This window comes from Microtus oregoni, unplaced genomic scaffold, assembly GCF_018167655.1.
Source record: "Microtus oregoni isolate MIOR12 unplaced genomic scaffold, Mior012 000003F_ref0000135, whole genome shotgun sequence".
NCBI classification, from domain to species: Eukaryota; Metazoa; Chordata; class Mammalia; order Rodentia; family Cricetidae; genus Microtus; species Microtus oregoni.
The window spans coordinates 61529792-61545532 of NW_024543062.1; the positions used below are offsets into that span (position 1 = coordinate 61529792).

General features: G+C 39.9%; 1 protein-coding gene across 6 annotated transcripts in view; it reads right to left on the reverse strand.

The window, feature by feature from the left end:
* The window catches only part of Srgap2 (SLIT-ROBO Rho GTPase activating protein 2), a 217218-nt gene that overhangs the window by 46386 nt on the left and 155091 nt on the right, over positions 1 to 15741 (reverse strand). For 5 of the 6 annotated variants that reach the window (XM_041648000.1, XM_041648001.1, XM_041648003.1 and 2 more), the window contains exons 8-10: positions 8757 to 8981; positions 5668 to 5769; positions 4266 to 4463 (exon numbers count right to left, since the gene is read on the reverse strand). In XM_041648000.1, coding sequence (XP_041503934.1) covers positions 4266 to 4463; positions 5668 to 5769; positions 8757 to 8981 — 525 coding nt within the window. The remainder of the gene's footprint in view (positions 1 to 4265; positions 4464 to 5667; positions 5770 to 8756; positions 8982 to 15741) is intronic. The other variant, XM_041648002.1, reaches the window with a different exon arrangement.

The window sequence follows — 15741 nt, forward strand, 5'->3', positions numbered from 1 at the left end:
ACTTGGTGATGGAGAGTGAAGTTAAGAGCACTTACTGTACTTACAGAGGACCTGGGTTCAGTTTCTAGCATCTACAAGGTGGCTCACAACTAGTTATGTACAGTTCCAGGGTTCCAATGCCCTCTGGCCTTTGGAGGCACTGAAACTCTAGTTTTCTAAGGCTTTGATGATGCTTGGTCAACCAGTGAGGACTCCTGCTCACAGCATAGAACTGGTAAAATAAAGATGATGTAACTATAAAATGGAGTTTTGTACAGCTATTGGAAAGGGATCTGTGTGAGATGTGGGACAAATCATTTTAGACTAACATGAATAATGTTCGAAATGTTATCAAAGTAAAGTGGAAGACAGTGAAAGTGGTACACTTCTGTTCGTTACATTTACTTCATAACATCTCTCTTGCAGAGCTGAAGATGGAACTCAGTGTCATACATGCTAGGCAGGCACTCTTAACTACTAAGTCCCCATTTATTACAATTTCCAGTGTCATTTATTGTGTTAAGGGGCACTTACTGATACATCATCGGTTGCCTATGCACACAAAATCTCCGAAAGGACAAAATAATCTAGTTTCACTCCATGGCAGACAGGAGGAAAAGTATGCATTGGGGAAAGGTAAGGCTCTACTTTCTCCCTAGTTTCCTTTGAAATAGCTGAGTCTTTTTATAATGCAACAAGAAAAAGAAGACGACGCAGAGGGATGATGTACTATAGAAGATGAGTGACAAACATAAATACAGGAGGTCAGAAAAGACTTCCCTTCTTATAATAAGGGCAGGGCACACAAGGAAAGCCCGTGACAAGCAGCTGACCTGAGTTCTGGGTTCAGCCACTGATGAAGGCCTCGTTTAAGCTACCCATCTCCCTGTATTTGTTTGTCCATTTTTTCCAAAGCTTTCAAATGAAAAGATTGGGTTAGATAATATTTAAAAACTGCTTCAAGTTTAAAATTTTAGTTTTCCACAGACTTTGCTAGCAATTGACCTTTGTAAGGCATACTTCAATTTTCTAATTGATATCACATGGGCAAATTAATCTGATGACAGTTACAAGCAGTCAGAAAACTATCTCAAAAGCCTACATGGTCCCTAAAAACACTACCTAGGAGTCAAGCCGTAATGAAGGATCTCTTTACAACTTTCCAAAAGCAGGGAACTTCCAAATGTGCCGCTCTGATTTTTTTGCATGGCTTGACAAACATAGACAGCCCCTCAGTTTACCTACTTCACAACCACCACCAAAAATGCTGCTATCAGAAGATAAATTACCTGACATATTTCAGATTTGGTCAAGAAAATAATGAATTCATGCAAATTTGTTACTAGATAAACCAAAACTAATTTCTAATAGTCAAAGCAATGTGCACAATAATTTGACAAGGAGTACCATGGTCACCAAAATCAGGAAATGGGCTACAGGACCCCACTGTATTGAGATAAAAGGGGAATAGTTAGGCAGGATTTTAGAGGTCATCAGTTTGAATAAAGTTATTTCTTTTTAAAAAAATTCATTTTAATTATGTATCTCTGTATGGACATGTGAGTGCTGGTGTCCATAGAGGCCAGGGTGGATCTAGAGTTATGGGCAGTTGTGAGCGCCTGGATGTGGTCTTCTCCAAGACCAGTGAGTTCTTAGAAGCGCTGAGGCATCTCATCAGCCTTCTTGTTTGGGAGCAGATATCAACTTCTGAATATATACATTACAGATTCATTTAAGTCAAAAAGTAATTCTGGCTGGGCGGTGGTGGTGCACAGCTTTAATCCCAGCACTCGGGAGGCAGAGACAGGCAGATCTCTGTGAGTTCAAGGCCAGCCTGTCTACAAATTGAGTTCCAGAATAGTCAGTACTGTTATACACAGAAACCCTGTCTCAAAAAATAATACAAAGCAAAAAAATAAAAAATAAAAAACAAAACAAAACAAAGCAGTAATTCTGAAGGACAGTCTTAAGTATGGATTTTCATGTATAATATTTCTTCTATTTTGTTAGGAGTGTATATGTATGCATGCATATAGGGGTCAGTGTTAGTCACAGCATCTTCCTCAATTGCTCTCTACTTTATTTTTTGAGGCAAGAACTCTCACTGAACCTGGAGTTCAACAATTCACTAGACTGACTGGCTAGTAAGACCCAGGGATCCATCTTCCTGTTTCTGTTCCCCAGCTAAGAAATTAGCTGGTTTCTTTTACATGAGTTCAAACTTAGGTCTTCATGCTTGTGTGGCACGCACTTTACAGACTAAGCTGTCTCCCTAGCTCCTAAGCTCCTAAAATCCCCCCCCCATTTTAGTTTTTCAAGACAGGGTTTCTTTGTGTAGCCCTGGCTGTCCTAGAACTTGCTCTGCAGACCAGGCTGGCCTCAAACTCACAGAGATCTGCCTGCATCTGCCTCCTGAGTGCTGGGATTAAAGCTATGCACCACTACCAACTGGCATCCTCCAAATTTCTTGACTGGAGGAGTTGAATGGGGAAATGGTCAAATACATTGTATGTATGGAAATACAAATGCAAATACATGTATGGTATTCCCAAATAATTAATAAAAACTGAATTGAAAATATTTTTAATAATAAATTTAGTAATAATTTCTGGTCTCCTTCACAATCCTGTTTGACCTACTCATATTAAAAACCAAGCACAAAAGTCAGTTTGTGTGATGCTTCCCCTAGCACCATTCTCTGTTGCTGCTCACACATATTCATGCCTTAAGAAACTGGTTAGAAATATATGAAGTCAAAATCAAAGTTCTCTCTGTATATGCCTAATCCTTCATTATCTTCTTTCTCTTATACTCTAAACATTCCAACTAGTAGCATAAAATCTAGGATATAGTAAATACATGGCAAATAACCAGTGAGTAATTTAAGAATGATTGATGAATGGATTAATAATGATGATGGTAAAATGAATAGCAGTTACTGAGCACCGTGAACTAGGCAATGCGTCATTCTAGCTCTCTGTATAGATTTGCATATGCTTAGAAAATATAATATGGGTCAGACACAGAGCTTAGTGGTGCAGCTCTTGCCTAGCAGATATGAAAGTTCCACCAAGAAACAAACAAAACCCCCAAAACAACTAGAATATATAACTGAATGACTTAAACTTACAATACAATAAATACAAAAGTGCCTCCTTTTGTAAATATAATTTTAAATACATGCTCATATGTATTTATTTTCTTCCTTTTCATTTAAGTTTTATATAATGACCATGTTTTAAAATGTTTTTGTAGTAAAATGTGTTATATGTTTTCAGTTTTAAAAATAAAATCACTTAAGCTTTTTATGTAACAAAAAAATTCAGCTGTTTTAGAACAATACTCTTGAATAATACCCTTTCGAAAGTCTTCACTGGGATTTAAAACAACAAAACCACCAGAGATTTGCTGCTTAACTAACTGAATCAGACTTACAAAAACACCAATCAATCATATTAGTGCTCTTAAAGAAAAAAGGACAATGTTCAAAGAAAAATTAAGCAAATTGTCCTAGCTGGAAGAAAAACATAATTTGCTCCATGCCGAGTGTGCTTCACGACGGAAGGCAAGCGAGGCCCTCTCATTTGGCCAGGCTGCATTTTCAATGGCCATGCTATCTACAACTGTAAAGTCATTTTTTCCTTTCTTGGACTTCAAAAGATAAGGAAATAAATTTTAGTGCAAGCAATAGGTCCTACTTGGCAATTTCAAGATAACTTAATTATTAAGAAGCAGCATAGAAGACCAGCTAGCAACCTTTCAAAGAACTATTAACACACACACACACACACACACACACACACACCTATCTAAAAGGAGACTTGAGAACAATGGGTAAAATATACTGCTTTAGAATTCTTGATAATTGCCAATATTACAAAAAAAGTCCTAATAATGAAAGTTATATGACTTTTAAATTAAGATACATATTGGCAAAGATATTTAAATATAGTTCTCAAAAACCAAGAAGCTAAGCCCCTTGTTATGCTCTTCTGTGACTGCGAGGACTACTTTCAAATAAAAGTGTACTATCTGGTTAAAGTTTACTCTCTTTTTCTTAGTAGTTAATTTAGGAGCACCCCTTTCTTTGAGGTCCCTGGTAGATATATACAACTTGTAAATGCATTTGCTTTAAGTGTAGAGATGGTGAGCAAGTATGCCAGATTTAAATCTGGTGTATTCAAAGCTTGCTTTTCAGAAAGTTGACAAAAACTCTTGATTTCCAAAGCTCCCTTAGGTGTCACAGTCTCTACTCACGCCCCTTTAAAGTGAATGAGTATCCTTACCGTGAAATAAAACTGCTCCGTCTCTTGCTGGTTAGCTCTCCTCTTAGCAATGCTAGGCTTGCTCATGAAAGTTTCTGAGACCGTTGATTTGACAGACTCCATAGAATTGCTGTACTGGAAGCAGTCAGACACATCAAAATCCTCAACAGTCACGATGTCTTGAATGGTCTGCAGGGTAGCCTCCATTGTTTTTTTCACCTATAATCATAATCACCAAAAATATCATGAGAGACAGCCTATAAAATAGCAGGTGATGCAACAACTAGGAAATGCTTGAGAGGAAGTATGCTTCTCAAGATGGGTAGGGAAAGGCAGTTCCACTTCTCACTTGACAGTGCTGAGTGATGAACACCACAGGAACGCTGCTCCAGCATGCTGCTCTCTCCGGCAAATACCTGAACACCCAACTCCTTTTCTATGTACCTAACTCAGTTCTTTTATATAATGTTTACTTTTATCAAAAAGACATATTGTAAGTGTAAGGATGTTTTGCCAGTATGCGTGTATATGTCTTGCGGCTTGGTGCCTGTGGAGGCTAGAAGAGGATGTTGGAGCTGCAGAAATTGAAGTTATGGATGGTTATGACCCACCTTGCAGGTGCCTAGAAGCCAAGCCTGGGTCCTCTGCAAAAACATCCAGTGCTTTTAACCACTCAACCATCTCTCCAACCCCAAAGTTCACTTTTAAGATTTAATACTATTTTATTATAATAGAGATACAAAGAAAAAGAAAACCAAAATAATTACAAACCAATATGGCCATCATACCAGAACTAGCTAAAATATGCGATAAGTCTAGTCCTTCAGTGTTCCTAGAGTCCTTCAACCAATCAATGAATTTGTTTTCCTATTGGCAAACTAACTGATCTAAAACTATTCCTTCCTAGTAAAATTAAGACTTACTGATACAAGGTAAGAAGCCATCTGATCTCAACAAAAAGTTAGATTACGGATCAAATTGCCTTAAACTACTTATTAAAAGAAAATATGCTGTATTTAGAAAGAAAAAAGTCACCCTCTTTTAAGATATTAGAGATGTCTGAAGTGTCAAAGTCAATGGTTTCTTTTTGAAAAGCTGGGGAAAGCCAGTCATGAGGGGGGTCATTTCAGAAATTTAATTTTGTTCGTACAGTGGCCAAGTGCTACTTTGATTAAATGTGTAGTGGAGAGGGGCATTTTGTAAAAGCTCAAAATAGAGCACAACCTTTGGCAATGTACGAACAACTTCCTGGATTTCAAGGGCAGGATGCAGCAGCGGGGAAAGCCCAACCTTCCATGTGGCCAGGAAATCTTTGCAATAGCCCGGACATTCTCTGCATGCTCCCTCCACCTGCCCCTGATGGACAGCCACAAGTAGTTCAACAAGCAAACAGTGGCTCTGAGCTGCTAGGAAGGAAACACACCTCTTCGTTCTCAATCTTCAAAGTGGATAAGCGAGACTGCAGTTGCTGGCATCTCTGCACCAGCTCACTCTGGACAGGCTGCTGGGCACAGAGCTGAGAGGCCTGTCAGAAAAAGCAATACAGGTCAGAAAGACGACACAATTTTTTTGAGGAATCCAGAGTTCTCACTATTGCTCATGAAAAGATTCACACTGTTTTGTATCCCAACTACTAGACAACTTGCAGTTTCTACATGCAAACAAAATCTAAAGACAATGTGTTTGAACTTCTAGAGCAAACAATACAGAAAGAAACAGGGAGGGAGATCTGTTTGGAAAGACCCCATTTCTCTCTTTGGAATCGATAGGCAGGCAAGTGGTTGTCAGGGGTCTACAGTCTAGCAGGGTTTCCAGCTCTATGGAATTCTGAGGCGGCTAGAAAAAGAGTGCTGCAGGCAACCTCTGGTCCAGAAACCCAATGCTTTGGCATAATGAAGAGTTCTTGGCCAAAGGTCCAAGTAGTCATCTCTCTGGTGCTTCCCTCCTCCCACTTCACACACTAGAGTTAAAAAGCAGGAGAGAAGTGGGCCAGGAAGTTAACTTGCTGCTGTTGGCAGTCAGTATGTTTATAAATCTGGGCCATGCACGAGAGCTTTGACTCAATGGGAAAGAGTTCATGTGAATATGAGAACACGTTCATGGGCTATGCTAGAGGGTTCCAGAGGGCATGAGATCAGATGGAACTTAATGTCCTCTAAATAGCTATCATTATATCTTACTAGGTATGAGATCCCCTGTACTCCAATCCCCAGTGAATTACCAACCAACTTTATCTTCTGTGAAGGAACAGTTGACCCTTGATAAAGGTAAGACTATGGCATGTGTAATCTAATCCCCTGGATGAGTGATGAGAGGCTGGGAGATGGAGGGTACAATGCCATATAGAGGCAGTGTCCTTTAGCTCTTATCAGAAGAGAAACATCTGAATAGAATTGGGCTCCTTCACCCTCAGCAAAGAGTGAGTATATTCATATACTTGTAAACCATTCTCTTACTCAAAAAATAAAACTTCTCTTCAAGTGTAGGGGACCAGAAATAGACCTTTTTCTTCACTGGTATTTAAGATTCCAACTGATTTGACCTCTTCTTCAGCTGAGAGGCTGGCCCAAAATTTAGAGCTGATTTCACTACGGCTTTGGATAAGTAGACATAATGGAGAAAAGCTTGGTGGCCAGATGGGTTAGTGCCAAGAATGAAATTTCTGTCTCTGACTGTCTGATGTCACCAGTCAGGCATCCAGTGCCCCTCAGACCTCTGGGTGCACCAACTCCTAGTGCATCTGAGAGCAGCTGACATCAGCTCATGTGCTATGGCCCAAGAGCACTGACATTGCCTATTTCAGAGCTTCCAGTTAAAATGCCACCTGAACTTTGGCCCTATTTTAAGGACTTCCAGGCAGCTCCTTCTTTCTGCCTCATACAACACACAATAATTCAGAAAGACTGGCAGTGGGGCCCAAGGATGACTTTTCATTTCTAAGCCAAAATGTGAAATCTTGGGAAGTTTTAGCCCTTTTTCTGGTCAAGCCACTGATCAGTTGTACAATATACAGGGCAAAAGAATTAATTATCAGTTTTTAAAGTCACCCAGGCCTACCATGGGAGAATTAAGAGAAAAAAATAATCTCCAAGCCTGTTTTGCTGAAGAGCAGCAAAGTTGCTGATGCATGCTTTGCCAGTGATCTTCAGCCAGGATGCAAGGTAATGCATTCCAGCTGTGCTTTAGAGTATGGAAATGTGGTTCTGACAGGGGAAGGAGGAGGCCTGAGTACCCATCATCTGGATTTCCCTTTATGGAGACAAGCTGTTTGGCTCAGAAAAGAACTCAGAGAACACCAGAAAATACACCAGTCCATTCAGTTAGTCCTAGGTTCCACTCATTTTGGGAAGGAATCTCAGTGGCAGCTAGAGAAGACAAATTTGAACAGAAGTCAAGGCAGGTGAAAAATAGAACTTCCTGGAGGTTGGTAATATACCTCCCCCATCTGTTTAGATGCTGACATGACAGCAATGCAAAACAAACTGTAAGAAGCTTGGTTTTCCCCAAGAAGAAAAGGAGAGAAACTACCTCACATTTTATATCTAAGACAGAGATGTCACTTCATCATGGCTTGTCTATGAGAGTTAATCGTCTGGGGTGATATACATATCACCATTGCTGTCAGGCTAGAGCAGGGTTTTCTAAAGAGTCTAGCTGCTAATCCCAAGGGAAGCACTGCGCATGGCAAGAGCACACTGCTGATTTGAGTGGCCTCTTCTTATCTAGTCCTCTAGGTCTCACTACTGTGGGGAACTGAGGAAGCTTTGAGTGAATGTGTAAAAAGTGGATGAAGTCCTGAATGAATGTGTATTGTTGTCATGGGCTTAGCCATGTCAAGGATCAATGCCTCAGACCTGTGGGAACAGCAAAGTCTTCCCCATGCTGGTTAGACTTTGAACTAGCAAAGCCTTCCTCTGGTCTGAGTGTGAATGTTGACAGTGTGTGCAAGAAAAAGTGTTTATGATCAATGATCAACTGATCAATGTGTGCAAAAGCTAACAACTGAAGCTTCCATATCTAGGATGGTCACAGCCTGAGATTGTTAGCCTATAGATACCTACCAGTATCAGCTAACTCCTCTCCTTGTGCTCTATATAATACACATGCTGAGGTCCTGGTTTATTTTATAGTTGGTATCCTCCATCAGAGTTATCACAACTTATGTGACTCTTGCTTTTCAGACCATGTATCTGTGCTTTTCTTCATTCCCTGGGCACTCCCCATCAGGTTTCTGGTACACAGTTACTTGGGACTGTGGACTACCCTCTGGGAGACTATCCACTATACAGTTTCGGCCAGTTCACTTAGATGGAACATAAGCCTAGGCTCAGGGATAAGCACATCAGTCAAAATCAAAAGGATATACTGCAGGGTCTGAAAGAATAGAGTGCAACTTACCTGACAGGAAGCCCCTCTCCTTTGGATGTGGTCTATATGTAATAAAAACTATACATACATCTAAGTACATTCAAGTCCCGTTGGGGAAAGGTGCAGGACAGGGAAAGGTCTTACCATATCTCCCATGTGGGGCTGGAATTCAAATTTCATAGGGGGACAGAAAACATTGTTGTACATCTCCATGAGTCGCTGTTTGTCACTGGTGGCATCTAAGTTTTCTACTGCATTTTCGATAGCATCCAGACCCTCATGTTTCGATTGTTCCAGATTTAATTCAGCAGACAAGAAAGTGCGCAAGGCCCGGTTCAGGCTAGCATGGTAGCCTAGGTCACAACACTGCTGTGGGAAGGAGAAGGCAAATAAGTATACCTCAGCTATTCCAAGGCCTGACAGAAAGGGAAGAAGTCTCTGGGGCAGATTTGACCATATCAAAGTGACTGACTGGCTGTAAGAGGAAGGAAACTGATATGACTTCCAAGACCTGGGTAAGATTTCTTAGTTTTGGCCTTTTAGGTCAGAGGTTAGGCATATCATGTAGGGCACTAAGGTGGTTAGAAAGAAGATCTGTAAGAACCCAAGGACAAATGCTATTGTATAAACATAAGAATTGCCAAGAGTTAAACAATTCTGTTCTATTTTCTGGTTTGTCTGGGGATGTCATGATGACAAATTTCAACAATAGTAATGCAGCCTGTCATGGCTCCTTGAGGGCTGTTATGGTGAGTAGCCACTACACAACAAGCTTGACAGGCCAATGCAACACTAAGAAGTCAAAAGTTTAGAGTGCTGCCTTAGTAGCAAATTCATATACACTCAACTCTAGGTAGGCATGGGGAGGAGGGAATGGAAGGTTGATGCAGTCATGACATCAACTTTCAGTGCTCTGGGACAGGACTGAGCTGAAGAAAGCTACACTAAAAAGTTCTAAAGTAAGTATTCTAATGATGTTTCTGATTTTCAACAACAAAAATGAAAAGAAGAAAATGCTATGAAAGAGGCAACTGCAGGGGTTGGGAAATGTAGTCAACTGGAAAATGCTTTGTCTAGCATGCATGAAGACTTAGGTTTGATCCCCAGCACTGCATAAACTGAGAGTGGCAGTATAGGCCTGTAACCTCAAACATTCAGGAGGGGAAAGCGGCAGAGATGAACAGAAGTTCAAGGTCATCCTCAATTTTCAGTTACACAGTCAATTCAAAGCTAGTTTCTGTCTTTAAACAAACAACAAAAACCAGAGCTAGAGGGATAGCTCATTTTACCAAAGTCCTTGTGGTACAAATAAGAGGATTTATGTTTGATCACAAACCTACGTGAAAGAGCTGGAGAGGTATCTGTAATCTTAGCACTGACAAGCTAGCTGAAGATAGCAGCTTGATGGTTAGTTGGCTAAGATGAACCTTTGAGAATCTGTCTCAAAAAACAAGGTCAGGGCTTGAGAGATGGTTGTGTAGTTAAGAGTGCTTACTTCTCTTACAAAAGACCTGAGTTTGGCTCCTAGTACTCATGTCTAAAGCTCATAAATGCTTGTAATTCCAGATTCAGGAGATCTAACACCCTCTTTTGGACTCACATGGCTACCTGTACTCATGTGCACATATTCATCACACACACCACCACCACCACCACCACCACCACCACCACCAACAACAAATCAAAACCAGAACATGGTACACTGTGTTGAGAAGGAATAATACTTGATGTTATCCTCTGGCCCCTCACATATGTGTATGAATCCTTACATATGTTAGCATACATACATACAAAGAAAAAAACCAAAATAGTAGAGGCAGCATCAAACAACCTTGGAAAAGCTATTCCTACCCCTAGACCTGTTTCCTTGACAGTCAGTGGTTTTCAAGCTATAGATCACGGCTCTGAAGTTCAGGGTCAGCACTCAGGTTACCCTTGAGAAGGGGAGAGGAGGGCTACTTAGTTGGCCCGGAGGCCTTTTTATCTTTATTTCAACTGAGACAGCTCTGATCACATTTCAGTTTCATAAACTAGGATTCTATGTGTGGTCTGGTTTGAAGAATAAGTTCTTAAGAAAAAAAAACCTGAAAAATGTTGGATTAAACATAATCATCAAGGCTCTTTTCAATGGCATTCTGTAACACATGACAACATTCCTTACCCCTTCAGACCCAGAGATCTAAATTCCTTGGCTATCAATTATCACCTCTATTATTTACACAGCTTTGATGTCCAGATCCTGAGAGGAAATGTCAGAGAAAAATCACTGGATAGGGTAAGGCCATCTGCTTGATTGTAATTTCACTGCATCAATAAGCATCAAATTAATTTCCCTAGCATTTCCTTCTCATCATGATCACTGCAGGGACAGCCACTATTGGGGAAGAAAAAACATGTGACAGACCGCCTCCTTCCAGGCATCTGACAAGAATATCAGCAATGGAGCACACACATTGAGCTGAGCTCTGGTGCAGTGCCAACAGACTCTGGCAGGTGCTTGGCTTTAGCAGAGTAACAGCAGCGACAGCATAACTACAGCCAGAGGATGGGAAAACATTAAATTCAGTTGGAGGAAGAGCAAAAGGAATCTAGACAAAGGCGGCTGATTGGGAGACTGCACGTGCAGGGTCCCTTCCTCCTCTAGGAGATGCTGTTGAACTAATCAGGCCTTTGAACCTGTAAATCTGCTTGCCTAGCTCTCTGTAGTCCCTAGGATGAACTCTATACTTACTGGTGTAACACTGCCAACAGTGTGTGATAGGGGACTAAGGGAAAATTAGGAGGAGAAAGGGATATTTCTGGAAACTTCACTTTCTCCATTTTTACTATCTGTATCCTAATCCACACCTTATTTTACAACAGTATTGTTTGCTCAGTGTCATAAAATGTGACTTTATCATGCCCCCATTGAAGAACTTCAAACACTTATCCTTGCCTGCCTAAGGTAAATTCACCTTCAGTTTGTACATGTAAAGAATGCTTCTACCCACTAAAGATGTTCAAGTCTCAGACAGTCAACTAAGTGTTTTATACAGTCTTCATCTTAATCTTTATAACTACTCCCACTGAAGTCTGTATTATCTTAGCTTTCCATACAAGGGAAGATGAAAACTCAGTGAAGCAATATAACTTGACCAAAATTAAAATGGGGAAAAAAAAATCAAAACTGATGTGGCATTCCCCTCTGTAATGAGTATGTTTTATTACCATTGGTTAATAAAAAAGCTATCTGGCATATGACAGGGCAGAATAAAGCCAGGTGGGAAATCCGAACAGAGAGATGAAAGAGTCAAGGAGATGCCATGTAGCTGCCAAAGGAGTAACATGCCAGTACTGGTAAGCCACAGCCTAGTGGTAATACATAGATTAATAGAAATGAGTTAATTTAAGATGCAAGAGCTAGCTAGAAAGACGCCTAAGCAATTGGCCAGACAGTTTTGTAATAAATATAGTTTTTGTGTGATTATTTGGGTCTGGGTAGTCGGAAAAGCAAGCATAGTCTCCGCTTACAAAATGGTGCCAGCGTGGGGCACCTACATCCACACAAAAACTGAGAGAACTTGGGAAGGAAGTCTAGACACAAAAGAACACATTTAAGCCCGGCTTCTTAGTAGCAGCATTTTCTCGAATGGGCTCTGTTTGCTGGCAGCGAGCAGAGGAACAGTTCCTTTAAGAGCAAGCTTCCTGACTCAGCATTAGCAACAAAAACTAAGCGGCTTCTTTATTAACCAATGGTAATAAAACATATCCATAGCATACAGAGGGGAATCCCACATCACAAAACTACAATGTGTGTAGTCTATCTACTCAATGTCACCTCTCTTTATGCCCACCTCAGCCTCTTCTGCCAAATTCCAGTGACAAACTCCCTGCATAGGACAGAGTGTTAAAAAACATAGGCCTCTAGCCTAGAAAGCTAGTTTATCCCTCTTGGCCGAAAATGGGGGTAATACCTGCTTTGTTGATGGTTGTGCGGCAAATGGATAATACATTTCACACATATGTTGGTACTGTGTGAACTCAAAACTAACACCAATCACCAGCATCCCCCATCTATGGACTTCAGTTCCTAGCAGTTCTTTACCTGAAACGTTACCCTTTACTTTCGCCTTCTGGAAATAGACTCAATCTTTAAGATCCAAATTAAATTTGGCCCCTGGGAAGCCAGCCAGCCAGCCCTGCTTTCCTGGTCCCACTAACACCCAAATGCATTCATCCTCATATGACCCTCATATGACACATTCTGAGGCCAGTCATTTCATATTACCCCAATCAGAATGCAGGCTTTTCCAGTATCTTTCTTTTATTTACAATTTTTCCTGTAAGGTCTTATTCACAGAAGACATTCAATAAAGCTGACTGACAGACAGCACAGGCAAAGACTCTAGCCTCTCAAGAGATTATCTAGATGGGCTGAGTACTGACCCACATGTTTTGCTGTCTATAATCTAAGACTTTCAGGGAGTTTTCCTATGCTGGGGCTCTGCCTCTGGATGACAATCCTGTAGCTTTTGCTTTTCTGTACCAGTTAGTTAGGATCAAACTCAGAATGTGCCCTCTCGTTCTGTCATGCCCTCAGTTAGCCTAGGATGTGTGGACAGAATGCTGACCATCTACATATTTATAGGGGTAAAACTAAGCCCTCAGCAAAGAAGCCGTATCTGACAAGGTTGAGTAAATGAGATATAAATATTTCCCAGGATAATCCCAATGAGTAGAGGGAATACACAATTTTGTTTATACTGGAAACAGAGCATGCTTTCCATTTTGATTTTGATGAGTCCCATGGCCATGCTAGGTTCCCTTGGCCTTTCTGTGTTACACAAGTGCTATAAAAATTCTCAAGAGAAATAATTTTTTTTTATAAAATTGAGTAACAGACCGTCCCAATCTGTGAACTTTAGTCCACAGGTCATTATCCCTTCATCAGCTGCTATTCTCCCTCAGAGAATCTAGAGAAGACCTAGAAAAGACAAATGAGTGTTCTATATCCCCCTTCAAGTTCATATGGAAGAGAAAAACAACCGCCTTCAATAAAACATCATAGTGGGAAAACCAAGTTCTTTCATGTCCAATTTGGGTGTATATGGATGGCACCACAGACTTTCTATCCAGATACCTGGCCCTCACAACATTCAGCTACCCATGATGACAAAGCTGTGTACTTCATTTACTTATCTGATACTAGGCAAAGAGGTAGGTATATAGGCAGGGATATTACACAGCAAGGAGCTGTTCTTAGAAATTACCAACTGAGATTAAATATGTTTTTTGCTTAGAGTCAAGTTTTTTTTAGTATGTGTATGATGTATCATATGAATTCTTACAGTCTGAGTTTACATTAAATCTTTTGTTATGTTATACAAAGAAATTGAAGGCTAGTCCTTATGTCAATTTAGTGACATCAATTAAAAATAACTTTTTATTTATTCTCAGTGCCTTAAGTACAGGTTGAGTTAAACTCGTAGAAAAAAGGTAGAATGGTGGCATATGACATGTGCGGCAATGGACTGGAATGGCACAAATCCCATGTCTTGAAGCAACTTCTGGATACCATTGAGATCATGATGCCAACACACCCAGGTTCCCTACTCACTCTTGGTTTCTTTGCTACAAAGTTTGGGCACTTTTAATTGCACAGAACAGCATGAAAAGAAAAGAAACTATTGATAGATGCAAACAATGTGGATGGTGCTAAAAAAAAAATCCTGGGTGAAAAAAACTACATTCTGGAGCCAGCAAGATGGCTCAGAGGGTAGAGACACTTGCTATACAAGCTTGATGACTTGAGATCAATCCCTAGAGCCCATGTGTCCTGGTTTGTTTTAATTGTCTACCTGATGTAACCTAAGTCATCTGGGAAGAGTCTTAACAAGAAATTATCCAGATCAACTTGGTCTACGGAGATGTCTGTGGAAGGCTGCTTTGAGTGTTAACTTATGGAAAAAGACCCAGACTATGGCAGGCAGCACCAATTCCCTCTATAGAGGTCCAAACTGTAAACGAGAGAAGAAAACTAACTGGAAGCAAGCAAGTAAGCAAACAGCAGGCAGGTGGCAGGTAGGTGCGGACAAGAACATTTATTATCTTGACTAAGGATGTTATATGACTAGCTATTTGAGTCCCTGCCTTGACTTCCCCAAAAATTATGAACTATAACTTGGGACTGTAACTAAATAAATGTTTTCTTCCTGAAGTTGCTTTTTTTAAGGTATTTTATCAAAGCAACAGAAATAAAAAACGCCACATAAAGGTGGAAGTGGAAAGAGAAAAATGAATCCACAAAGTTGTCTCCTTGGCCTCCACACACACACTGTGGTATGTACATCTTCACACTCAAATAATAAGCAAATAAAATAACATATTTTTATATATTATATTCTGTATAATCCTAGCTTTATGTCATTCTCCAACAGTTAACATCAACTTAGGGATGAAAGAGTTAGAATAGTGGTTGCCTTGAAGTTAAGAAAGAAGAACTTTTGAAGTAATGAGAATGTATCTTTCATATTGTCTGTCTCCTTGTTGTGAAATAGTCTCAGAGCCTAGACTGCCCTTAATGACCTTAATGCTTCCACCACCCAAGTGCTGAGATTCCAGGTGTGTACTGCCATGGGTGGCTAATGGTACTTATTCTTGATAAAAAAAAAAAAATACAGGTTACAAAAATATGTAAATTTGTCAAAAACTCTTCAAACTGTAACAATCAAACCAAACAATCAACTTAGTTCATCATTAAATGTAAATTACACATGTAAAGAACATTAAAAAGATAAAATTAAAAAGCAAATCTTGACTTAGGAGACCATTTTTCCCACTTTAATGAACTATGTGCTAAGCTACATATTACTACTTAAGGTAAAGTAAGTCTTGATTCCTGTCCTTTTCTATCTAAAAAGAGACATACAATGACCATCATTTTAACCTTAACCTCACAGTCACAGTAAGAAATGCACCACACACACATACACACATGCATGCATAAGCATACACACACACACACACACACACACACATCTAACATAAAAATTTCAAAAAAAGATCTTAAGATATATAATATTGTGATATGATCTGATATTTTCTACTCTGGTCTAGTTTAATCATTTAAAATAAGTTAAATGTACAAAAA